Source organism: Budorcas taxicolor, chromosome 2 (assembly GCF_023091745.1).
Source record: "Budorcas taxicolor isolate Tak-1 chromosome 2, Takin1.1, whole genome shotgun sequence".
Taxonomy (NCBI): Eukaryota; Metazoa; Chordata; class Mammalia; order Artiodactyla; family Bovidae; genus Budorcas; species Budorcas taxicolor.
In genome coordinates, this window is record NC_068911.1 from 41,868,797 (window position 1) to 41,894,704 (window position 25,908).

Genomic DNA, 25,908 nt, shown 5'->3' on the forward strand with positions numbered 1-25,908 from the left:
GAAGACTGACTGCCAACCCTCCCGGCCAACACCCTGCTTCTTCCCCAGGGCCAGCCTTGTCCTCCCAACCCCCCTCCCCCTCGCCCTCAAGGCACCGTGGCCCCCAGTCTGGGAGGGAGAGAGAGCGAGAAGCCCACGCGCTGCTGTCTCCCGGCAGTGCGGTGGCCCCTGGCCTGCTGCTCACCCTCTGTTTCCCATTAAACTCGGAAGAGCCAGTCCTAGACTGTGGTTTGGGATCGCCGCGTTGTGCTTGCTGGAGGGAGAGGCGCGGAGGACCCTGGAGGGGTCCCCCTGGACTCTGGCGCCAGGCTGGGTTGCCACACCTGGGGGTTGGGATATTTGCCGGGAAGCTTTCTGGGAGCTTGCGGGGGAGGGTTAACCTTGCCCCTCAGTGTGTCCCTTTCCAGTGAGTGCAGGGCAGTGACTTTGTTCTGATCACATCCCAACCCCCACCCCTGCTGCCTCCCGTGACGTTGGTTCAGGACTTTCACCCCTAGGAAGGGTCTCTGGAGCGTGTTCAGTTCCGTTGCTCAGTCGTGTCCGATTCTTTGTGACCCCATGAATTGCAGCACGCCAGGCCTCCCTGTCCATCACCAACTCCCGGAGTTCACTCAAACTCATGTCCATCGAGTCAGTGATACCATCCAGCCATCTCATCCTCTGTCCCCTCCTTCTCCTCCTGCCCCCAGTCCCTCCCAGCATCAGTCTTTTCCAATGAGTCAACTCTTCGCATGAGGTGGTCAAAGTATTGGAGTTTCAGCTTTAGCATCATTCCTTCCAAAGAACACCCAGGACTGATCGCCTTTAGAATGGACTGGTTGGATCTCCTTGCACTCCAAGGGACTCTCAAGAGTCTTCTCCAACACCACAGTTCAAAAGCATCAATTCTTCGGCGCTCAGCCTTCTTTACAGTCCAACTCTCACATCCATACATGACCACAGGAAAAACCATAGCCTTGACTAGACGGACCTTTGTTGGCAAAGTAATGTCTCTGCTTTTGAATATGCTGTCTAGGTTGGTCATAACTTTCCTTCCAAGGAGTAAGTGTCTTTTAATTTCATGGCTGCAGTCACCATCTGCAGTGATTTTGGAGCCCCCCAAGATAAAGTCTGACACTGTTTCCACTGTTTCCCTGTCTATTTCCCATGAAGTGATGGGGCCAGATGCCATGATCTTAGTTTTCTGAATGTTGAGCTTTAAGCCAGCTTTTTCACTCTCCTCTTTCACCTTCATCAAGAGGCTTTTTAGTTCCTCTTCAGAAAGTGGTGACACCACATAAGGGTGGTGTCATCTGCATATCTGAGGTTATTGATATTTCTCCCGGCGATCTTGATTCCAGCTTGTGCTCCTTCCAGCCCAGCGTTTCTCATGATGTACTCTGTGTATAAGTTAAATAAGCAGGGTGACAATATATAGCCTTGACGTACTCCTTTTCCTATTTGGAACCAGTCGGTTGTTCCATGTCCAGTTCTAACTGTTGCTTCCTGACTTGCATATAGGTTTCTCAAGAGGCAGGTCAGGTGGTCTGGTATTCCCATCTCTTTCAGAATTTTCCACAGTTTATTGTGATCCACACAGTCAAAGGCTTTGACATAGTCAATAAACCAGAAATAGATGTTTTTCTGGAACTCTCTTGCTTTTTCCATGATCCAGCGGATGTTGGCAATTTGATCTCTGGTTCCTCTGCCTTTTCTAAAACCAGCTTGAACATCAGGGAGTTCACGGTTCACATGTTGCTGAAGCCTGGCTTGGAGAATTTTGAGCATTACTTTACTAGCATGTGAGATGAGGGCAATTGTGCGGTAGTTTGAGCATTCTTTGGCATTGCCTTTCTTTGGGATTGGAATGAAAACTGACCTTTTCCAGTCCTGTGGCCATGCTGAGTTTTCCAAATTTGCTGGCATATTGAGTGCAGCACTTTCACAGCATCATCTTTGAGGATTTGCAATAGCTCCACTGGAATTCCATCACCTCCACTAGCTTTGTTCGTAGTGATGCTTTCTAAGGCCCACTTGACTTGACATTCCAGGATGTCTGGCTCTAGTTGAGTTATCACACCCTTGTGATGATCTGAGTCGTAAAGATCTTAGGAGGGGCTTTAACCCAGTAAGTGAAGGGGTGGTCCTGACCCCACCCTGTGCATTTCAGGGTGAGATCAGAGCTGCCAGCACTGGTGGAGGGTTGCCCCAGGGACTGGCCCATGAGCCCTTTTGCCCGTCCCGTTTCTCTCCCTGAGGCTGATACTCAGCCTGGAAAGTCATTCCCACCTGGGGCCTGGAGGCGCCCGGGGACACATGCATCCTGCCCCTTTCCGTAGCATCTACAAGCCTGGGGTCTAGCAGCGGGTGGGCCCCCAGCCCCAGCGAGGTCCCCCTGGAGACACTAGGGTGCCCCCCCGACACCTGTGTCCAGGCTTGGGTCCTAGGGGCAGGAAGCACCCAGCATGTGTCCTGGGGACTTGAGGCCTGAGGCTTGGGGCGTTCCAAGGGATCAGGGCTGAGACGGGGCGGGGCACGTGGGGTAGGGAGCGGCCCCCTCTATGAAGTGGGCACACAGCTCCCCCAACAGGCAGAGTGAGGCCCTCCCCAGCTCGGAGGGCTCCTGTGGGCACCTTGAAACCCCAGGGAAAGACCTCACGAGACTGTGGAGGGCCTAACACCATGGTGGGCAGCCTCAGATGAGGCTGGACAGTGGGTGGAGACCACCACCATTGGGAGCGGGTGGTTCCCAGAGGGAAAAGGAGCGTGACGCTGGCTCCCCAAGGCCGGGAGCTGCAGCCCCTCTGATACAGCTCTCCTGGGCTGTGGTCCTCAAGGGGAGGGCTTGGCCATCCCAACACCTCCAAAACTCCCTGTGTGCCCTTTCCTGCTGCCCCCTCCCCGCCCAGCTCTCAGCCGCAGTCTCTGGCCTCTAGTTGCGTCCGGCATCCAACACTCTCCGCTGCGTGAACACACCGCTGTTTGTTTCCATGTTGTTTAGTTAATTAGCGTATTGGCGGCACCGCATGCGGGATCTTAGTCCCTCAACCTGCGCCCCCTGCTTTGGCACCTTGTAGTCTTAACCACTGGACTACCACGGAAGTCACCTACCTGTTAATTTTTATTTGAACTTTCTTTCCTTTTTTTTTTTTCAACCTGAATGTACCTGCTCAGGACATTGGTGCTGTTCCAGGTCTCTGGTGAGTACGTATCAGGCCAATCTTTCACACTGGTTTTCGTGGGAATGTGTGTCCGTTTCTCTTCTTCTCGGAAAGCCTGCATTTTGCTCTGTAGCCCTTGCCTTTGTCATTGGCCCTGAAATGCCGTTTTCACAGGTCAGCGCTTATCTTCACCTGCATTTTGCTAATGATGCAGTCTGCTGTGCGTTTTCATGTGTTTCCTTGGCACCCTGCCAGCTTCTCTTGTAAACACTTTCTCTACTTGGGCTTTGTTGGGGCAGTCCGACCGCAGGTTGGAAGACAATTTCCAGACACAGAGTACTGCAGTAGAGAGGGAGCTCATGAAGAGCAAAAGGCAGAGATAATGCAGGTGCTGCAAGCACAGCAGGCCGACCTCCTCACAGGCCAGGGAGAGTCGACAGTTTTCATGGGTTGGTAGCCATTTTTCACAGCCTCAAGACAGAGAAAATTCCTGCTGGAAGATTGGCATTAGGTAATTGGTTAAGTTCAGGTGGTAAAGAATCTGCCTGCAATGAAGGAGACCTGGGTTTGATCCCTGGGTCAGGAAGATCCCCTGGAGAAGGACATGGCAACCCACTCCAGTGTTCTTGCCTGGAGAATCCCATGGACAGAGGAGCCTGGCAGGCTGCAACCCATGGGGTCACAAAGAGTCAGACACAGATGAGCGACTAACACTTTTTATTTTAGGGCACTGTAGGTTGACTACTGGGGTGGGCATCTTTGCCTAATTTGGGATGAGGAAATCTGCTAGTGATGATTGGGGGCAGGGGGCGGTCTTTTGGCAATGGTTACAAAGGGGCTCAGTCAGCTTCAGAGGTGACCTTGGCTCTGGGCTCCACTTGTGTGGCCTTGGGACGTGACCTTGGGACAAGGCCTTGAACCAGTGGCCTTGGGGCAGGACTCAACACGCTTTTGTTTCTCAGGATGGTGTCTGGGGAATTCTTTATCTTTTCTGGATACAAGTACTTTATGCTTTGCGATTATTTTCTCCCTGGGACTCCTCGCCCCATTTTCTTGGGAGTGTCTTCGGAGGAACATAGGTTTCTGGTTTTGATGCAATCCAGCGTGTCCCGGAGGTTCTGTCTGTGGCCCACACTCCCCTTTGGCGGGGGTTTGCCTGTAGCGTCTTTTCCGTCCCACACTCTCCGTGGTCGCTCTCTCTTGTGAGTGGCCTGTGTCCGGGGTATTTCCGATGCCCTCCTTCCGTGCTGGTGTGTGAACTGGTGAGCTCACTGTCACCGCCTTGATGCCATATGATCACTGACGTCCTCAGACTGGCTTCTGCCTCCTTAACTTACTAATTTACATTGTCCCAGCATTTCTCTGCCTTCTCCCCTTATTCTTCTAGAACAGAATCTGTGCATTGCCGCAGTAAGAGAAGACGTTGATCGGCTGTTTGTCTCCTGTCTCACGTGCCCCGAATCGGCCATCTGGACAGCATCTAGGCTGTTAATTCTGGGTTGTTCTCTTTGATGGCATCTCTTTTAAAAAGATAAGAGTGGCCTTGATGATGAGATTTGATTTCCTTTGCTGAGTGTATCTCTTGGGACATTTGCCTTTTATTGAGCTTTACTATAATTGATTCAAAGGTCTGGGATGTGGTGTTTCTGAGAATATGCGTGTGTTGCCCTCTTCCTCAAACGGCTGTTCGCTTGCTTCCAAACTGTCGTCTTCGCCACTCTGAAAGATTACTTGCCTGTCAGCTTGCATCTGCAGTTACTGTGGGATCATCTGATACAACTACTGATTTTTCAAATGAGCTGTGACTCCTCAGACTGTTAGACACGGTCAGGATCCCCTCCACCTGCCCAGCCCACCCCAGGGGTGCCACCTGCTGTTTTGGCTTCGGTTCTGCCCTGAGATGAAGATTCAGGGGAGGCTCCCTGTGGAAAGGGAGGGAATCCTGGCAGGGAGGGGACAAGGGCTGGTGACACAGGCGTGGAGAGGCTTCCCACTGTGGGTTCAGGAGCTTTCTCTGCCGAGGCTCTTCTGGAGTCAGGAGAACATATCGTTCTGTGACATCCCTCCGGAGGGACTAGGGAGCCATCGGTGGGTGGACCTACCTGACCTCGGTCCTGCTGTGAAGCTGCACCGACGGCAGGGCCAGGCATGAGGCTTTCTGCTGGGACGAGTCTCCATCTGTGGATGGAGTGGCTGACACAGGGCTCCATCCTCAAGGATGGAGAGGAAGACTGGTCGCGTGCCCCTGGTCTCACCAGGAGTGTTTGACAAGAGCCAAGTTTCGAGCTGCTTCCCATTGTCCGGATGGGATTTATGCTGAAGAACGGGGGTTTGAGGTGCTTTCAGGTTGAGGACCAGGTGAGGATGGGGAGTGATGGGGAGCGGTGGCGCCAAACCCAGGCCACATGCTGCCACATGCTGCTGGGAACAGGCTGGAAACCTCAGCCTGCGAGACCACAAGTACCGAGGGGGTGGGTTATAGAATAAGAGATGAAAGGTGAGCATTTGAAAGCTGGTCCCCCACCAAGTCCCCGGGGAAGCCCTTTTGAGAGCATCTAGAAGGGGCCGTTTGCACCCCAGATGGGTGAGGACTGAGGAGACAGAGCCTGGAGTTGGCAGAAGCAGGGAGCAGACGTTCTAGGGCTGATGGCAGGTCCCTCTGCCCTGCAGGGCGGCTCGGGAGCCAGGCCACTGCCCTTGTCCCTCAGGGTGGGGAGGGGAGGTGGTAAAAGAGTGTGCCAGCAATTGATTCAAATGGAAACACTATTTATGTTCATGTAGGCAGAGTCTGGACGCGACCTGAAAGCCCTTCTGCTTGAGATGAATGACTGTGTTGGGGGGGCCCTGTCACCATCCAGGCAGGCAGGCAGGCAGGCAGGCAGATGCTGGAGGCCGCGATGCTGGTGTCACTACAGACGGGGGATGAGTCGCAGGGTCATCCACTGGAAACACCACGCAGGCGAAGCAGCACTCGCAGTGGTGAGGGCGCGGCCTGTGGGCTTCAGACGGGGAGGTGGGCTCCTCTGCAGCACGTGCAGCGTGTTCAGGGCAGAGACGCCTGGCTGACGGCCATCGTGATGAAGTCTACACTAGCGCGTGCTAGGGAGGCTGTGAAGGCAAGGGGAGCCTCCTGTAGTCGGTGGGAATGTAAGCTGGTCAGTGACTGTGGAAGACAGTATGGAGGTCCCTTAAAAAACTAAAAACAGAGCTACCACCATGCTCTAGTCATGTCCGACTCTTTGCGACCCCATGGACTGCAGCCTGCCAGGCTCCTCTGTCCATGGAGATTCTCCAGGCAAGAATAGTGGAGTGGGTTGCCATGCCCTTCTCCAGGGGATCTTCCCAACCCAGGGATTGAACCCACATCCCTTGTGTCTCCTGACAAGAGCAGGTGGGTTCTTTACCACTAAGCCACCTGGGAAGCCCCAGAGCTACCATATGACCTAGCAACCCCACTCCTGGGCATATGTCCAGACAGAATTCTAGTTTGAAAAGATACATGCACCCCAATGTTCATAGCAGCACTAACACAATAGCGAAGACTTGGAAGCAAACTAAACGTCCACGAACAGATGACTGGATGAAGATGTGGTACCTATACATGATGAAATATTACTCAAGCATGAAGAAGAATAAAACAATGCATCTGCAGCAGCATAAATGGGTCTAGAGATATCATACTAAGGGACATGTTAGAAAAAGACAAATACCATATAGTATCACTTCTATATGGAATCTAAACTATGATTCAGATGGACTTACTTATAAAACAGACACACTCACAGACACGGAAAACAAACTTATGGTGACCAGAGGACGAGGGAAGGGAGGGGTCAGTTATGAGTTTGGGATTAACAGAACCACCTGACTGTGTATAGACAGCCAATAAGGACCTCCTGTATGGCACAGGGAATTATATTCAACGTCTTTTAATAATGTATAAAGAAGAATACAAAAAAGAATATGTGTGTATGTGTGTAACTGAGTCGCTTGGCTGTACACCTGAAACGAACGCAGCACTCCCCCAACCCTACGCCTTGCTGCCCTCCCCCAGCCCTCCCTGCTGAAGACCTGCTTGAGCAGAGAAGAGGCTGCAGGCGAGAGCCCAGCATCTCCCTCCTCCCAGGCCCAGGGATCCTGGGCTCGGCTGTGAGGCAACCGGGCTGGGCAAAGCCCCGCAGGCCAGGCGGGAGTGTCTCCTCCCAGTTCCGGTGCTGGACGTGGAGACTTGCTGGGGCAAGGCTGGTCCTCCGGGGACCTCTGTCCTCGGCCTGCACACGGCGCCTTCTCCCCGAGTGCTCCGAGGTCTCCCCATGCGTGTCTGTGTCCTTCTCCTAAGGACACCGACCGTGTTGATTAGACTGTCCCCCTGACGACCTCTCTAACGACCCCCTCTCCAAATACAGTCACATCCTGAGGAATGGGGGCCGGGGCTTTAACACAGGAATGCAGGGGACATCACTCAGGCCGCACAGGGGTCCCGGGCTCCCTGGAGAATTGGGAGGAACACCTCCGGCCCTCCTGAGTCTGGCTGACTTCTCTCAAATGCATGCACTTCCTCACACACAGGGGTCCCTCTGGACCCCAGGCTCTCCTACAAGACACCTCGCAAGTGGGTCCAGGTAGAGGGGTGCCAGCTCCCAAGGGGCTGGGAACCAGGACCAGGGAGGGGCCCAGGGAAACCCTCAATCCTCATCCTCTGATTCTTTCCCAACCTCAAACCTGAGAACAAACAGGCCCTGAGCTGACCCTCCACCCGCTGTGCTCTGAGACCCGTCCTGCCCTCAGAGGCTGTGGTCAGGGCAGCACTGAGACCACATACCCCCGGAGATGCCCGGGTCCCAGCTTTCCCGTGGGCGCCTGGCCCTCACTCAGTGCTGGAACGCTCCTTTGTCCTGGATCTGGAGCCTCCATGGGAGTCAGTAACTGTGAGTCCTCAGGGTCTGGGAGAGACGTCAGGAGGGTCGTCAGCCCAGGCGCTGGGCTCCAGGCTGGGGAGCAGCCCTTGGTCCCTGGGGGTGGCCGGTACCCAGAAGAGCAGGGCCCTGGCCTCACCACCCCGCCTCTGATTAAGGAGCCCCCCTAGGGCGGCAGCCAGCCAGTGCCCCTCAGTCGTCTCCCTCCTCCCTGCCCACCGAGTGTCCCTCCCAACGGGACCCACCCGGGCTGGGGGCTCCGGGCTCTCGCTTCTTCCCCTGCCTGGGCCCCCACCCCCACCCTCTGCCGGAGGAGGCTGAGTTGAACCGGCCCCGGTCCCTGCCCCCCACCGGTAGAGGATCGACCTGGCCACAGCACACAGCCCTGTGCCCGTTTCCTGTGTGAGGGGGATAAATGGGGCCCTGGGGGCACCGGGGGCAGAGACGTGGAAGCAGCTCAGAGGAGGCCACCCTCCTGTCCAGACCAGCCGGAGCTTCCGGCCGACCTTCCCGAAGTTGGTGCTGGGGGTCCAGCTGCCCCTCAAGACCGCCTGCAGATGCTGTGGTTGCTGGCCATGACCCTCCCCTGCCTGGGGCGCTCCGTGCCCACGACCCCAGGTGAGTCCACACCCCACGCAGTGCCCTGAGGATCCCACGACCTGTTTCTGCACCCAGGGTCCACCCATCTTGGGGGCAGGGGCCTCCCCGCTTCTAAACAGCTTTGCCTGGGAAGATCATTGTCTGGGTCCCTGATGGCCCCTTCCCTTGCTTCCCCAGGCCCCAGCTCAGGACATGAGCTGGTACGCATCGTGGGGGGGTGCGGTGTCTCGGCCAGGAGCTACCTGTGGCAGGTGAGCCTGAGGTTCTACAATAGGACAGCTGGCCTGTGGATACACTTTTGTGGGGGGGTCCCTCATCCACCCCCAGTGGGTGCTGACTGCTGCCCACTGTGTTAAGCCATGAGTATTCTGTGTCCCTGTCCCTGTGGCTGGCTGCAAGGAGGGTGGGGAGCAGAGGGGGTTGGGGGAGGTGTGTGGGTGTCCAGGGGCCCCTCCCCAGCTCTGGGGGTCCCCAGCCTCCTCTGAGTGGCTCGCGGTCCCTCTCCCCAGGGGAGCTGGCAGGCTGCTACCATCAGGGTCCAAGGTGGGCAGCTGAGACTACGACCCTGACAAGCCGAGCAGCGTCCGAGATTGTCCGACACCCGGACTATGACCAGCTCCTGTCTGCTAAGGGGGGGCAGACATTGCCCTGCTGAGGCTCGAGGCTCCCGTGCGCCTCTCCCCTCACGTCCAGGTGGTCTCCCTCCCGCCTGCCTCGCTGACGGTCCCCGAGAGGAAGATGTGCTGGGTGACGGGCTGGGGCAGAGTCACGGTTCACTGTAGGTTTGGGGAGACTTGAGGCGAAGGATGAGGAACTGGGGAGGCTGGGTCTTCAGGGAAAGCGGCTCACTCTGCAGACCTTTGGACCCCAGGGAGGGGTGTCCTGCATGGTTCTGGATGGGAACCTTCTGGAACAACCTCAGGGGTGGGCCACTAGCTCTGGGTCCTGGTCAGACTCTGCCCCAGCCGTCCTGGGCTCTGACCCCCTCAGCCTGAGCACGCAAGGAAGTCATCAGGTCACGGGGAAGAGGTGTGGGTCACTGAGCGTGGGCGACCCGCCAAGGTCTCAGGGTTCCTCCATGCTGCAGGGGGATGGGCACCTAGACTTTTGAGGGTCATGTGATCAGACCCCAGATTCATGGCTGTGGGGACACTGAGTCCAAGGCCAGGGGTGCTGGGTCTGGACCCCAGGGTCGGGCTGACAGTGGGTCCCCAGGCCCCCCGCAGACCGAGGGGAGCCTCTCCCCAGCACGGAGCTCACCCAGCCTCTCCCCGCAGAGCCCCTGCCCCCGCCCTACCACCTGCAGGAGGTGGAGGTGCCCATCGTGGGGAATGAGGTTTGTAACCAACACTATCAGAAAGTTGAAAACACCACCAAGCCAATCGAGGACGACATGCTGTGTGCCAGGAGCAAGGGCCAGGACTCCTGCAAGGTGGGACCCCAGACTCACCCTCTAATCTGTCCCCCCAACCCCTGAGCGGGGGACCCGCCAGCCCCACTGCCTGGGGGCGTGGGAAGTCCTTACTGAGTTCTGTTTTCCCGCAGGGTGATTCCGGGGGGCCCCTGGTGTGCCTCTGGAAATGCTCCTGGGTCCAGGTGGGAGTTGTCAGCTGGGGCCACAAATGTGCACTCCCCAACTTCCCTGGGGTGTACACCGGGTGACCAGCTACATGTCCTGGATCTGCCAGTACGTCCTGCTGTCCCCAGGGCTCTAGACCTGGAGACCCCCAATCTTCTTCGCTCAGGGGCCCCTGGTGGTCCTGGGGAGCAGGCAGGGGCTCCAGAAGGGGGCACTGCATGGAAGGGAGAGGCCGGCAGTCAGCTGTCTGTGACGTGAGCCTCATTAAACTGTGCAGAGCTGCTCCCAGGCTGTGTGTGCTTGACCTGACCGGGGTGGGGGTGGGGGTGTCTCTGGGCGGGCTCCCTGGGCACAGTTGGTGAGGAGCAGGGTGGGGCCGCCTCCCGGGGAGGTGTCCTCGGCTTCTCCCCCTCCCGCCGCCGCCGTCTGTTGCCCGCTTCTCTGAGACCCTGCGGCCTCAGTCCACACGTCCCTCCCCACCCCTCCCCACCCCTCCTCACCCCTCCCCACCTGACACCCACACCAGGAGAATGGGGTCCCCATCGGCATCTCTCACGACTACAGCTGTTTCTTATGGGATGTGTCCTGGGGGCCCCCTTGGACAGCTGGTCTCTGGGGTTCGGAGGTGTGTCTAGGTGACACTGGAGGAGGAAGGGGCCTGGGGTCTGCGGAGGGAGCCTGGCAGGGGGCCCAGGGGGAGGGGTGTCCAGCTCCGTGTCTTCACACTGCTTGACCTCCAGCTGAGCCCCCCTGCCCCGGCCCAGCCCCTCAGGACCCATGTGAAGAGCCAGCTTTTCCTGAACAGAACGAGGCGTCTGTCCAGAGTGGATCCTGGCCCCTCTCCCTATGGGAACCAAGGGCTCTGAGGATGAAGTTTGGGGCCCAGTTACAGTGTTTTGGGTCCTAATTAGTTTTAACTGGCTTGAGCTCAGACTGGACACAGCTGATTCCTAGTCCTTGAAAACAAACTGGGCAGATAGCTGGCCGTGTGCCAGTTGGAGGACCTGCCCATTTTTGTAGCAGCAGAGACAGGAGCCTGATCAGTGAAACTGGGTCCAAGGTCGATGGGTCTAAGTGGCGATCACCCTCGGTGTCAGCAGGACAAGGTGATCTGAGTGTCTTGATGACAGGCTGAGGGAATAAAAAGTGATCATTAAACTCTCTGACACTTAGAAAAGTGAACTAACGGTTGGTTGTAAGGTGCTGTAGGATTTACAACCAAATCCTCAAGTGGAATACATTTTGTTGACCCAGGATGGAAGAAGTATTCACTTATTGGGGTCTGGGAAAGTCGTTCCATCTTATACATGATTGAACTCGATCTTATGTTAACTTAACTCTCAGCCTGTTTGTGGCCATCAAACACACATTGTGCACCTGATTTAATTATTAAAGAAAAGGGTGCATTGGTCAGAATTAAGGAAAGTAAACGCCTCCCTTCCTGGGGCGCTGAATTCTGGTGTTCCGTCCGTGATAAGACTCCCTCCCAGATGCCCGGCCAGGCACTCGCTGGTCGTTTCCTGTCTCCAGCTGCGAGAGGCCCACCCGGTCCTGCCCACTCTGTTGCAGCTGCACCCCACAGCCACCCCTCCTGCCTCAGGGCGACCCCACGGCCTCCCGTCTGCAGGGTGAGAGGCTCCCAGCAGTTGCAGGGGGTGCCCAGCTGGGGCTCTGCCTGGGCCCCGTGTGACATTCTGGGCACCTAGCACCCTGGAGCACCTAGAAGCAAATCCTGAGTTTCCCCTGACTCAGCCCCTTGGCCTCAATCTAGGTCAGCCGGAGGACCTGACCTTCTCCTCTTCTTCCCAGACTCACTGCTTGGGCCCCGCCCTTGACCTTCTGTCCCAGTCTTTCAGTGTCCAGGGCTCCCCTGACCCTGGAGGAGGCAGCAGGGAGATGCTGGTAGTGGTGGAGGGGGCAAGGGAGAGGGCCCCAGGCCTCCACTTGATTGACGGCCATGAGGAGTGCCCGGCGGTGCTGGGGCTGACCAGGATGTCATGGCTTCCCTGGGGGGAGGTGTCCCGAGCCCTGAGCGGAGAGGGCTGAGCTGGGACCAGTGCCTTTCCTGGGACCAATGCCCGCCCTGGCTTGGCAGAGAACAGCAGGGATCTCAGCGGCAGCTCTACCTTGAAGCCACAGACCCCAGCTCGGTCCGCCTGTCCCAGAATTCACCACATGACACTGTGCACGGTTCCAAAGGGAATTTATCCAAGTCAAATGATTGTGGCTTGGTGTCACACCCACCCCCGGACACCCATCCACCCACCCCTTTCTCCTGTGAGGCAGCCTCTGTTCTCTGAATCAGCCAGTCACCACATGAATGTGACCCGGGTATGACATGACTATCTCTTCTCTGGGGAGATGTTAGCTCCCCTGGGGACCACTCAGGTGAGGGACTGGCTCCCGCAGGGTCCATCTCTGGGTGGGAACCAGTTCCAGCTGCCTGTACGCGAGCAAAGCACCAGGGTCTCAACGGAGGTGACGCTTGGACCCCGGGATGGGAGTGGGGGCAGGTGGGAGCAAGACCCAAGCAGCGGGAAGGGGCAAAGGTCGGCATGCTTTCCTGGGGTGCCCAGAGCAGGTCCCACGGCCCCCTGGAGGAGCTGCGGGCCCTGGCAGACATGGCCCTCAGCCTGCACCTCCTCTCTCCCTCTTGGCAGGGGTGGGAGGCGGCCGGCCCCAGGGACAGGGACAGGGCCCCTTCCCCATGTTGCCCACTGTCCTCTTGGCTGAAGGGCCACAAGGGGAGGTCCGGGCAGGGCAGCAAAGGCCAAGGCTCCCAGAGATGAGGGAGGCTCTTGCATCGCAGGCGCCTGCTCAAGTTGGCAGGGATGCGGCTCCTGGGCCAGGCGCTCCCAGAACATACCCTCCTCCTCCGGTTTGCTTGGCGCCCAGACCAGGCAGACACTTAAGGTCACGCGTTTCTACATGGCATGCCTGGGATTCTCCTGTATTCCCCCTCAGCCTGCCGCAGGGCCCACGCAACAGTGGGCAGGGGGGCGGGGAGCATGTTTCTTATCTACAACCCAGCCTGGCAGGGAGGGAGGCTCGCCCGGGATCAGTCCTGGCCGCCGCCATCTGCCGGACCCTGCACCCCAAAGCCTAGATCGGATGGGGCCAGGGCAGAAGGAGAACCTGGAGCTGCTGCCGGCCCTCGGCAGGTGTCCCTCCAGGTGAGGGGTCTCAGGAGGGCAAGGGATGCAGGCCTCTTGGAACTGTGGTGCTGTGGCCCCACGGCGGGTCTCTGGGCTGGGCTCTCCATCACCCCTGGTCTTTCCGGCGGGGGGTCGTGAGCGGCGGCACCCAGACCCTGGGCAGCATTCTGGGCAGTGGCCCCAGGGAGAGGTCAGGGCCGCGCCTGCCCTCCCAGGTGCTGGTGCTCAGTCTCCCTGCTTCCGCCCGCAGGTGTGGCTCTGTCTGGCTCTCCTGGGGCTTTCCTTCCTGGGAGACAGAGGTGAGAGCCCAGGCAGGCGTCCTGCTGCCCTAGAGCCCAGGCCTCGGCCCTCTGGGCAGGCTGCGGCTCCTCAGGGCTGGGTGTTCCCCAGCAGGGAGGCAGGGCTCCGGCCACATGTGTCCTGCTCGCTCTGAGGTCTGTCCTGGGCCCTCACATCATCTAGCTTTTCTTCCCGGCTCCACCCCCGGGAGATATGTGTGGGGTCACTTCCAAGCCCACCAGTTTTTTTTTTTTTTTCCAATTTTATCTTTTTTTAACACCAAGAAGCATTTTGTATTGGGATGTAGCCACTTAACACTGTTGTGATAATTTCAGGTGGACAGTGAAGGGACTCATGTATCCATCCTTCCCCAAACCCCACTTCCGATCAGGCTGGCACACAACGTGAGCAGAGCTCTCTGTGCTGCACAGTAGGTCTTTGTTGGTTATCCATTTTAAAGATAGCGGTGTGCACGTGACATTCCCAAAGTCCTTAGCTAGCCCTTCTCCCCCACGCCCACTGGTTCTTGAAGGCCGTCACCTGGCCTGCTGGGTCTGTGTGAGAACACTCAGGTCCTGCGGCTTTGATAACTTTCGAAGTCCTTCCCTGAGGCTGCTCAGCCGGCTCAGGAGCAGAGACGCAGAACACGGTGGAGCCGTCCTCACCCCCAGGCCTTCTCACCGAAACCTCAGAACGACACCCAGGAGACCCTCCTCTTGTCCCAGCAGGGGGACTGAGGCCTCCCCAGTCTCCAGCCTGGGAGCCACTCACCACCCACAGGGCCCACTTATGTCTAAATTGATTAAAATCAGGTGAAAAGTTTAGTCACACAAACCGAGGTACTGAGCCCTTTACCGTGGAAAGTTTCAGGGGGCGGCTGCTTGTGGTTCAGAAAGTTGGTCACAGGCAGGAGTCTAGAGCTACTCAGGAGGGGAGCCACCTCAGGCCCTGCCCCAGGCCCTGTTATTGCAGAGGGGCCACCTGGGGGCTGCTGGGCTGACCATGAGCATTCTCACCCACCTCTCGACAAGCAAGCGGCTTTGTTCCGGAGGCCCGCGTCGTCGGGAGCACAGAGCCATCCCCCCACAGTGGCCCTGGAAGGTCAGCCTGAGAGAGCAGGGCCGCCACGTCTGCGGGGGCAGCCTCATCAGCCTCCGGTGGCTGCTGCCCGCCGCCCACTGCGTCTGCAGGTGAGTCCCACTTCCCTCTCACTGGGGCTGCGTGATGCCTTCACCCCCATTACCCCGGGTTCCGTCCCTGGTCAGGGGACTAGATCCCACACGCTGCAACTAGGACCCAGCACAGCCACATAAACAAAAATGAGTGTATGTATAAAAAAAGAATTCCTGCCTGTGTGCTTTTGCACACTTCTCTCCTCAGGGGACCCCGTCCTGACCCGTCTCAGGTCAGTGTCTTACCTGCCAGAGGGCTCAGCTCAGCTGTCCTCAAACACTAGGAGGGGGCCATCCGCCACCACCCGCCCCGCAGCTGCACCTGGAGCCCCTGAGCTCCAGCTGGCCGCCTGCCTGCCTCCTGGCACAGAACCTGTCTGCCGCCCGCCGCCAGCCTCGGCCTCTGCTGTCTGGGCACCGCTTGCCTTGCTGTCCGCCTGGCCTGGGAAGAGTGGGGTCCAGTCCTTTCTACCCCCAGCAGCAAGGCCCCGCCTCATGCGGGGCTCTGCACAAAGATGGATCATCTAACTCCATGGCTGGAGTGGACCCTGGAGTCTTTGTCCCCACCCAGATGTGGCCAGCCCCGTGGGCCAGGGCTGAGCAGAGAGGGTCTGAACGAAGCCCCCAAGCACATGGCCCTCACCCCCAGAAGCCAGTTCCGATGGTGCCAATGCCACCAGACTCTTCCTCCTCATGCCCCATCACCTGCCTCCGCTTTCCGCACAGCTCTGTGAGCCTGACTGTCCAGCTGGGAGCATCTGTCCTCCACACCAGCCCCCCAGGCTGTCTCCGTGGCCGTTCTCTGCATCATCCGACACCCCTCCTTCAACGAGAATGCGTCTGCTGAAGCTGGCTTGGCTGTGCCCGTCTCCCAAACCATCAGGCCCATCACTCTGGCCTTGGCAGTCTCCTCCTTCCCACCGGGCACCCTCTGCTGGCTGACCGGCTTGGGGGACATCAGGCAGGATGGTGGGTGAGGGGGCAGGGGCGGAGGGGGCAGCCCCGAGGTGGAGTAGGCCGCGTGCAGGGGTGACTCGTGGCCTCTCTGCGTGTCCCTGTCCCCGAGTGCCTGGTGCTGCACACCACTCACCTCGCTGCCCACTTGGGTCAGGTATCTGCCTCACCATGTGGGGCGGGGCTCACCCCCGAGGGCAGGCACAGCCTCACTTCCCACCCGCGGGTGGGCCCCTCCTCCCTCCCTGATGCCCCTCCCCTTCAGTGGCCCTGCTGGAGCCCCACAGGCTTCAGGAGGTGGATGTGCACATTGCCAGCCCGCAGAGCTGCCGCAGGCTCTCCTGCCTGGAGCCCATCACCAAGGAGATGCTGGGTGCTGGCCACTCCAGGGCTGGAAGGGCTTCTGCAAGCTCAGACCCCATTGGCACTCCTGCCCTGGTCCTCCACGGGGCCTGGGGAGCCACCGGACCCCTCCAGGCCTGTTTCCTGCTCAGCACAGTGAGGTGAGGAAGCAGAGCCCCATTCACAGGGAGTCTGTGACATGCCTGCTCCATGCTTAGCCAGGCTCCCCAGGTCCCCTTTTATCCTAAGTGACCCCGAGAGGCAGGCTGGGTCCTGGACATGGAGCAGGGGAGAGATATCACCATCTTGCTCCACTAGGTGGAGGGCTTTGTCTTGCCCCCGAGGTGGAATGGTGTCTGGTGCAGCTGGAGCTTGACGGATGCTTGTTACAAGAATGAGTCTGGAGTCAACCTGACAATAAACAGCCAGAGAACTCGGGCTCCGGCTGCTGCAGGGAGGTGAGCGGATGCTGCAAAGATGCAGAGGGTCGGAATCCAGGCTCAGAGAGGCCATGTGACTTATAAGGGAGGCAGCGTGCATCAGGGGAAGCATCCAGGCTTGGAATAATAATAAAGTGACTGAATCTCAGCGATGCTGTAACCTAGCTGTGTGACCTTTAGGGAGTTGCTTAACCTCTCTGAGCCTCAGAGGCCTCAAAAAAAAAAAAAAAAGAGGCAGATAGAGCTGATATGCAGGGCTGCCAACAGGACAGATCAAGGATGAAGCTCCTGCCTGGACACCTGGAGCCCCAAAGAGCTTGCCTTGTGTGCCCCGCTCCCCTGCCCCGGCATCCCGCCCCTCTCTGTCCCTGTGCTCCCTGAAGTCAGCCTCAGCCCAAGAGCCCCGGGACCTGTCTGCTCTTCTTGCTTCTACCATGGTGACTCTGGAGGTTCCCTGGTCTGCCCGCTTCAGGACCAGCGCTGGGTGCAGGTGGCAGTGGTGAGCTTCAGTGGGGTCTCTGCTGAGCCCAGCCACCCGGGTGTGTGTGCCAGGGTCTCCGCCTGCCAGCCCTAGATCCATGCCACGGCCTCCTGCCGAGACACCTGCGCGGGGGCTGACCCCTCCCTGGGGCATGGCCTGCCCTTCTACCATCATCTCCTCTGAGCTGCCCCTTTCTGTGGAGCCCTTCCCTGCTCTGCCTCACTGTCCCGCCTGTCCCCGCCTGTCCCCGCCTGTCCCGCACTCCACCCTGACCCCCATGTGACCAGGATGGAAGACGGCCAGGGCATGCAGGCGGCTTGACTTGTTTAAAGCAAAGAGCTGGGTCAGGAGGGAAGCAAAAGGCTGCTGGGCCCTGCGGGTGACTTCGGGGGCCCTGGGGGGCCTGGGGGACTGGGGGCGGCCAGCACCCTGTTGCTAACACCAAATGCTTGGTGGCCTGCTCCTCTGGCCTGTTCATTTGAACTGTCACGGCAGTGGGGGCTGCTGGACTACATGCCCTAAGCGGACATCCCCGGGGGGGCTCTGTGCCCCTGGTTTGGGGGTGTCTGTGGCGGCGGGGGGGCAGGCTGTGGATAGTGTTTGCTCTCAGAGCAGTGGCCTGGGGCTCATCCTGGTCTGGTGCCGGGGTTCAGCCCCAGTGGATCCAGGGTGATTCGAAGGTGGGGACGGAGTCGGCGTCTTTGGAAAAATACATATTTAATCACAGATATAGAGAGATTAGAAATGGATAGTGTAGTAGGAAGATTAGTGGAGAAAAGGAGGCTGAATAACTTGGATTACGTAGAATAGCATCCATGCTCCAGATGGGAATTCAGCCAGAAAAACAGGAGCAAGAAAGAAGCGACATGGGGGAATCAGTCTTTCCGGAAACTGATCCGATTTCTTTATTTTTGAGTTTGCTTATATACCTTTTGTTACACATAGGGATGAATACAGAGTCACGCGGGGGTCAGCAGTCCTGACCTTTATCAAAATCAGGTGCTTCACATAAATGTATAAAAAAAAGGTCTTAGGGATATTACATCATCTTCTGGCCATGAGTGAGACCTGCTGATATTTTATGATCCTTTCTTTCTGATAACCAAATAACTTATTTCTTCCAAGGGTGTTTTTTCTTAAACCAGGCACTACTCTCCAAATAAAGTTGCATTCCTATAGGGTGAGGGCGTAGTGAGTTACAATTAAGGAAGGAATTTATTTAACCCAAGGCTAACAGGATTAATCTTAAAGGTTAATACTTATTTCTCCTATATGCTTAAAGGTTAATACTCATTTCTCCTATATGTTAGTTATATTCATTATAAGGGTAGGGAACATGGAGATTTAGCAGCAAACATCAGCCCAACAAATGAAAATCCTTTCACCAATGCTCCCCTTAAGATCTATTTAGTCTTAAGATATGATAAAGTTACATTTTTACATAGCAAGGACACAGTGATTTATAACAAAGTACAGTGATCTATTACAAAAGAGAAAATCCATTAACTCAAAATGTCTAGTATTGCTAACATCAAAAACTACTGTATTTCCTTTTCTATATTCCAAATACATTGATTAATATATTTCCAGGTGCTTAGGGATATGGAGGCCTGGCAGCAATCATTGACTCAAGAAGAAGAAAAAGCCCTATGCTAATTAAGACTCAAAATACTCCAAAACTCTCTGTGCTGTTTATGGTTAAGAGGTAGTAAACAATCCTGTGGCAGGAGTATGGATAATCCTGTCACACAAGCTAGCCTGTCAGCAGAGAGGTTTGACCTGAGACATCCTTGTCACACCCAGGGCAGGGAATTAGCAGCAATTATTGACACAACAAATGAAGAACCTTTCACCAATATAATTCCTAACCAACCCATTATACTAATAATTTCTAACTCCCCAAAAGAATTTGCCTTTAGTAAGTCTAAAACATCTCGTGCCTCTCAGATTTGGAGGCTGTAAACAATCACATGTGGCGGGACAAACCTATACAGGCGGGCTAGATAACCTTCAGAGGAGTCCGTAAGCTGAAACACTCTTGTCACGCCCAGGAATTTTTATTGCCTTGGAGCTGCACGTTTACTCCTTCTCTGAGAGAAACGGTTATGGGGGAGAGCCCCCCATAAAGTCAGAGGTGTAGGTGAGAGCATAAAACAGACTCTGGTTTTGGGGTTAGATGCTCGGGAACAGGGGGTTTCCTGAGGCTTGATCACGCCTTTGCGTATGCCAAGCCTCCTTCCTCATGATCTTTGCCATGGGCGGAGTTCCTCACGCTGGCTCCCGGCAGTCTGGGAAGGCTACATACCTGGCAGTGTCTACGTAAAAGGCAGGTAATGACTTTTTCATTCTTTTCGAGTCTCTCCGTGAGTCTGGCTCTTCTCTGCATAGGGACACCCACAGAGTGAGCCCACAACCTCCAGCATAGGCACGGCTGGGCGGTAGGGAAGCGGGCCTGACCCTCACCATGGCCCCCACCTTGTTCCCCCATCCAGGGACTTTCTCACCGAAACCAAATGGCTTGGCCCATCCAGGTTGCAGGGTGTGAGCGGTGATGTGATTCCAGGTCACCCGCGCCCTAGACCCCCGGTCCAAGTCTCACTGTCCAGCCACGAGGAGGGAGCAGAGAGCCCAGCACACCTGCGTCCACACCCCAGGCCCTCCCATCCTGGCCGTCGGCAAAGGAAGGGGTGGCCCTGAGTGGCTCCTGGCGCAGACTGGGTCCAGGGAGCCCAGTTGGGAAGGCGCTCCCAGCCCCTCCTTCTGCCTGTCCTCCGACCACGCCCCGGCTAGGAAGAGGGTCCGAGGAGACTTTCCTCTGTCCGGAGAGGGGGTGTAGCAGGCAGGGCCCCAGCTTCTGGGTGCAGACACGGCTGGAAGGGGCCTGGAGGGCATCTTGTGGCCCTGGAGTTGCCTGGTGGAACCCTGCTTCCTGTCTGCGTCTCAGAAGCCGCCTATGTAGAGGGCAGGCTCTGCTGCTGCGGCCTGTCCCGGCCTGGGAAGCGCTGTCTCCTCACTGGAGGGGTCCAGGGTCATTGTCAAAAGCCTGCCAGGACCCCATCCCCTAGCAAACCTAAAACCTGTAGAGGAGAGCCTGGATTCCTGCAGCTGCACAGCTGGCCTGCCCTTGGCGTCCCATCCCTGGAAAAAGGCCCTGAGAGCCCACGTCTCTGCTGTCTGCTGTGTGGCCTGGGGAGCTCCCTCCTACTGTAGGGAGGCAGGGAGGACCTGTTATCTCCTTTTGTCCCCATGTGGACACTGTCACGTGGCAGCAAGTGGCCAACTAAGCAGGGCTAGGTCAGACCCCAAGCATCTTGGCTGCAAAGACTTTTCTTCCCAATTGGGCAGGGATTGGAGCCAGTGCCACCCCCTCCAGGAAGCCCTCCCTGGTTCCTGCCAGGCACACTGTCTCCCCTCCTCTATCCTCCAGGACCCTAGTCTTTGGGGTTCCTCAGGAGGGTGTCATTTTGAGGCCCAGACTGAGCCCCATGGAGACAGCGCAGGCCCTGTGACTGGCGTCTCTGTGTCCATCCATCCCTGGGTCCCGTGGGCCCCACCACAGATCAGATTGGCACAGCCCCGGCTACCCGGCCTGGGGCAGCTTCTTCCTAACTTCCCTCTGTCCGGCCAGGGCCTGATGACTTAGCTGATTAGGCCCCTGGGAGGGGCTGGGACTTTCCTGCCCACTTTCCTGCCCCAGCCCCCTGCCCAGCTCCTAACTGCAGGCTGTGGGTCCTCCGAGATCCTTGAGGTCAGCGGCCCCTTCTTAGGTGTGGGGGAGCCGAGACATGTACATGCTACATTTATGATTAAAAATGATTTGAGACTAAGATGGAGAATGAGCAGCCTCGTCACCTCCTCCAGTGTATGGCTTCAAGTCAGAGTCAGAAGTTGAGAGTCTGGCTGCAGACCAGGGCCTGACCTCCGGGGCTCTGCAAGGTGGACCCCAGTGCCCCTCCGCCCCCCAGCCTTGGCGGAGCTGCAGGGCTCAAGGTTGGCAGGGCAGGAAAGGACTGGGAAACGCAAAGGCAGTCTTGCCTCCGTGGTTCTGGAACCTCACTTGATGTGGAAATCAGTCTTAGAGGATTAATGTCAAAGTATGTCCACATGTGTGAGTATACACACGCGTGTGCATGTGTAACAGTTCAAATCTTCCATCTGTAAACACAAACACCTTCAACTTTACAAAGCCAACAAAAACAATTTTCAGCAACTGCGAAAGTGTTAATGCTTTCATTTCGTCGAAAAACCTCAAAATGACGGGAAGAACCTAAGGACTACAAGCCTCCCTGCCGGGGAAACGCAGAAGTGCCCTAAGGCAAACCCCACACCCCAGCAATGAGATAAATGCAATCTACAAAATGAAGCAGCCAAAGGATGCTACTCTTTACAATAATTTAAAATATTGAGTATTGATTATGCCTTTACTCCCTTGACATAGTATGCGTGTGTGTGTGCTAGGTGGCTCCAGTTGTGTCCGACCCTCTGTGACCCCACAGACTGCAGCCCACCAGGCTCCTCTGTCTATGGGATTCTCCAGGCAGGAATACTGGAGTGGGTTGCCATGCCCTCCTCCAGGGGATCTTTACGTTCTGCATCAGCGGGCAGATTCTTTACCACTAGCACCACCTAAGCGCAGAGCTGCCCTAAGGCAAACCCCCTTACATTGTGGGCAAGCCTCACAATGTAGTATATGATACAACTTTTTTATATCTTGTGTATCACATATTATGTATCTTGCATCATGTTTACATTATTGCACTTCAATGACATGATAGATTAGGTCTCAGGTTTGTTTCAGGTTTGTCTCACATTGTGTCAAGGTGTTGGATTCAAAGAAAACCAGAGCAACAAGGGACCAGAAACCCCAGTACAGACTGGGCTCCACTCAGAAGGAAGCAAGCGGGGATTGAGGGTCAAGGAGCAAGGGGTTGATGGATGATGGAGCATTTCTAAGCAGAGACAGCATGTCTGGGGGAGTTCTGGCTAAACCAACCTAAAGAGGCTCCTGACACAGCCCAAGGAGATGAAACCTTGGGTGGGGAGTGAGGGTTCTGATCGGATATCAAGGGTGATCAGGTACTAAGGGCAGGGTTCTTGCTGAATCAGCAAGGGTAAAGTAGGGTGTAACCAGGAAGGGCGCCGCTGGGCCAGGAGAAGTTTCAGGGGCCACAGTGATGAGGGGAGCGCTGTGATAGCCACAGGTGGGAGGAGACAGGGGACCAGCCTTTCTGGAGATGGTTTAGTGTTGCCATGGGGTTCCAGGGAACCTGCTCCAGATACAACAGCCAATGAGGAGACAGCACTGGGACGCTGACAGTGAGAGCTGCTGCTGCTGCTAAGGCACTTCAGGCGTGTCCGGCTCTGTACGACCCCATAGACGGCAGCCCACCAGGCTCCTCCATCCCTGGGATTCTCCAGGCAAGAGCACTGGAGTGGGGCGCCATCGCCTTCTCCAGACAGCAAGAGCAGCCTGTGCATAAGCAGGAGCACAGTCCCAGTGCAGACAGTTGGGAGGCAGGGGCCCAGGCGTGTCTCTGAGATGAGCCGGGACAGTTGCGGGGGCGGTCCCCTGGGGGCTACCCCACAACAGCAGCGGACGCTCTGCCCCACAGGAGACGTGTGCTCTACGGCATGAGCCAGTGTGCAGAGAGTGGCCCTGGGCTCGAGGGGCAGGGCGGGACCACCCCCTCAGCCAGGTGGGTGCCCAGGGGTGGGGGACCCACAGAGATGGTGGCTGCACCCAGCCGGGCCCTGGGGCCCTCCCCTCCCTCGGTGACACCCGCAGCCAGAGACAGGCAGGACCACGTCTGCTCTCCATGCTCTTTAATGAGTGTCATCGGGGGTGGGCTTGGGGCAGGGGGCCGGGGAAGGTGGGGGAAGGTCCCTCCTCGGCCGGAAGCAGTGGGGAGGGGACAGAGGGGGCCGGCTCCTCCGCTGACCCAGGGGACAGCCTGGGGACCAAGCTCAGGGCTCCTGGGGGACGTACTGGTGGATCCAGTCCAGGTAGGAGGTCACGCGGGTGTAGACGCCGGGATAGTCGGGGTTTGCGCAGCCGTCGCCCCAGCTGACCACACCCGCCTGCAGCCAGGTGCCGTTCACCTTGCAGACCAGGGGCCCTCCAGAGTCACCCTGAGGGGTGGGGTGGGGTGGGGGGTCAGTGTGGCTGCAAAGCCAGGCGGTGGGGGCTGCGGGTTCGCTGACCCACCTGGCAGGAGTCCCTCCCGCCGTCCCCAGCACACAAGTTATCCTCTTGCACGATGGGTACGCTGTAGTCCGTGGACAGGCCAGAGTGGTACTTCCCGTCACAGACACTGTTCTCCACGATGGGCACCTTCACCTGCTTCAGGGGGTATGGGGGCGGCAGGGGCCCTGGGGGGAAGGGGTGGAGGGAGGCAGTATCAGGGGGAAGCACGCGGTGGGGACCCTGGTCCCCAGAGGAAACACCAGAGCCTGGAGCCTGGCCCCACCTCATCCTGGGGTCCCCGATACTCACTTCCATTGTCCACGTCGCCCCAGCCCGTCACCCAGCACTGCGACCCTGGGGGGAAGGTCTCCGATGCAGGGGGCAGGGTGACCGGCCGGATATGGCAGGAGATGCTCACGGGCTCCTCCAGCTGCAGCAGGGCGATGTCCGCCCCATTCTCAACCATGTAGTAGTGGGGGTGGGGGATGACCCTGCTGATGGGCAGCAGCCGGTCCTGGTAGTACAGGTGCTGCTCCCGCAGCTGCACCCTGAAGTCTGAGGGCTCCCGGAGTTCCCTGGGGACAGAGACAGGCCCCCTACTCAGAGCTGAGCCACCCTCGGGACACCCAGGAGCCTGGGTGGAGCCCCGGGTACACCCCACCTGCAGGACCCCTGGAGACTCACGGTCCGATGCAGTGGGCTGCGGTCAGCACCCACTGGGGGTGGATCAGGGAGCCCCCGCACTGGTGCCTCCAGTACTGGTCTCTGACTCTCAGGCTCACCTGCCAGGGCCACCTGCTCCCAGGGGCCTCCTGTCCCCCGACGATGCCCGTGCGCTGCAGGGCCTGGCCTGGGCCTGGAGCAGGAAGCCTTCAACCCTGGGCTCCTCCGAACCTACCACCCGCCCCTGGGCTTGTGGGGGTTGGGGAGGGCAGAGACCCCATGAGCCCGGGGTCAGGACTCACCAGGGGCTGCAGAGACCAGGCTCAGCAGGAGGGCCAGCACCAGTAGATGGAGCATCTGGAAGGAGCAGGGAGGGGTCTGGGGGTGAGAGTCTGGGGGTTTGCAGTCTGGGGTCTGGGGTTGGGGTCTAGGGGTGTGGAATTTGGGGGTGTGGGGTCTGGGGGCTGAGGTCTGGGGTCTGGGGGTGTGGGGTCTGTGGTGAGGGGTCTGGGGTCTGGATTCTGGGGTCTGGAATCTGGGATCTGGGGTCGGGGGTCTGGGGGTGCAGGGTGGGGTCTGGGGTCTGGGGGTGTGGGGTGTAGGGTGTGGGGTCTGGGGTCTGGGGTGTGGGGTTGGGTGGCATTCGGCCCTTGATCAGGGGGTCTGTCCAGGCGGGGGTCTGGGGCCTCAGTGCTCGGCCACCCGGCTGCACAGTGACACCCGGTGTCAGGGTCCTGCTGGGGGGCTCACCTTGGCAGGTCCAGGCTGCTCTTGCCCAGCCCGCTCTCTCTGCCCCTTTATCCTCACAGACAACGACAGGGTCAGAGGAGGGGGCAGGTCCTCCAATCCAGGGGAGTGGGGAAGGAAGTGGATGACTCAGACCAGAGTGAGTCCATCTGGTCAGGAAGGGGCCCTGCCACCCCCGTCCACACCAACAGACCCGATTCCTCCATGTGGTCCCATATCCATCTCTGGCTGTTATCTGAGAAGTTAACTCTACCATCAGGGGAGCCTTGTTATCTGGGGATCTGAGTGCCATCGCAGAGGGACAGGTCACGGGATGTGATGGGGAGGGGACAGGAGAGGCCAGAGCCACCTTCCCTGGACACCCCCCCACCAGGCCCAGCACCCCTGTCCCCCGCCTGCAGGCCGGGTGAGCCCCATCCCTGTCCACCCACTCCACCTCCTCACTCTCCCCTGGGCCTGCTGGTCACCCGGTTCTGCAGCCCATCTGCCCTCCTCACCTCACGGCCTCCTGACCCCTGCCTTCCCCTCCCTACTATCCATGTGGCACCTCCTGTCCTGCCCCCACCCTGCTGGGACACCAGCCTGGCTCTGGGGCCCTCCTGTCCCTGGCTAGCTCTCTTGAACGCCCTACGGGTGTACTCAGCTGGATTTCTGGGGGTCGGCACTCCTGGAGGCAGGCAGGAAGACAGGCTGCCCAGGCCCCATCTCAGGCGTCCCTCCAGGCGTCCCTCCAGCCGACCCTGGTCACTTATTCTATCAACAATTCATCCCAGGGCCTCCAGGTGCTGCATCCGGGCCCATGCAGCAGGTTGATGGAGATGGAACTCTAGGAGCCCACGGTCGGGGCGGGGGGCGGGGAGCGGGGGAAACGGACAACAGTGACATTCTGGTGCCCAGAGCCTGCTAGGGTACCAGACTAGGCTTAGGGAGCTCCAGAGAGCCTTACCTCCAAAGGAAGCTCTGATTGGCTTAGCCCTGGGAAGAGGGCCAATCAGCAGCTTAAGCATGTGCTTATTCTGATTGGCTAACATTGGGCCAATACCTGGTCAGGCCTGGGATGTGGGCGGGGCTAGGTGATAGGAAGGTGTGGACAGACCCCACGTGAGTCCTCCCGAAGACCCTCTCAATTGAGTATCCTTAGTTCATAAAGACCATCTCCTCCTCTTGAAACTCAGCAATAAGTTTAAGCCCCTTGCACAAAATCAGTAATAACCAAATAAATAAATAATTCGTTGAAGAAATGTAACCTAAAAAGA

General features: G+C 57.8%; 1 protein-coding gene and 1 pseudogene across 1 annotated transcript; one reads left to right on the forward strand and one right to left on the reverse strand.

Annotated features, from left to right (window-relative positions):
- Positions 1–8,613: 8,613 nt before the first annotated feature.
- Positions 8,614–10,371, forward strand: LOC128060188 (mastin-like; annotated as a pseudogene).
- Positions 10,372–22,905: 12,534 nt separating this feature from the next.
- On the reverse strand, positions 22,906–24,262 carry LOC128043493 (tryptase-2-like). The gene is made up of 5 exons (XM_052635846.1): positions 24,208–24,262; positions 23,927–24,092; positions 23,552–23,817; positions 23,264–23,427; positions 22,906–23,187 (listed from the first exon to the last, which is right to left on the reverse strand). Exons 1-5 carry the CDS (start codon positions 24,260–24,262, stop codon positions 23,023–23,025), a joined length of 816 nt encoding a protein of 271 aa, XP_052491806.1. The 3' UTR covers positions 22,906–23,022.
- Positions 24,263–25,908: the final 1,646 nt, after the last annotated feature.

Excerpts from the sequence above, each read along its gene's own strand:
- LOC128043493 (XM_052635846.1), bottom strand. The coding sequence starts at position 24,262 with ATGCTCCATCTACTGGTGCTGGCCCTCCTGCTGAGCCTGGTCTCTGCA. Across the intron at positions 24,093-24,207 it reads CCTGGTCTCTGCAGCCCCTG|GCCAGGCCCTGCAGCGCACG; the intron begins GTGAGTCCTGAC and ends CTCCAGGCCCAG. Across the intron at positions 23,818-23,926 it reads GCAGCCCACTGCATCGGACC|GGAACTCCGGGAGCCCTCAG; the intron begins GTGAGTCTCCAG and ends CTCTGTCCCCAG.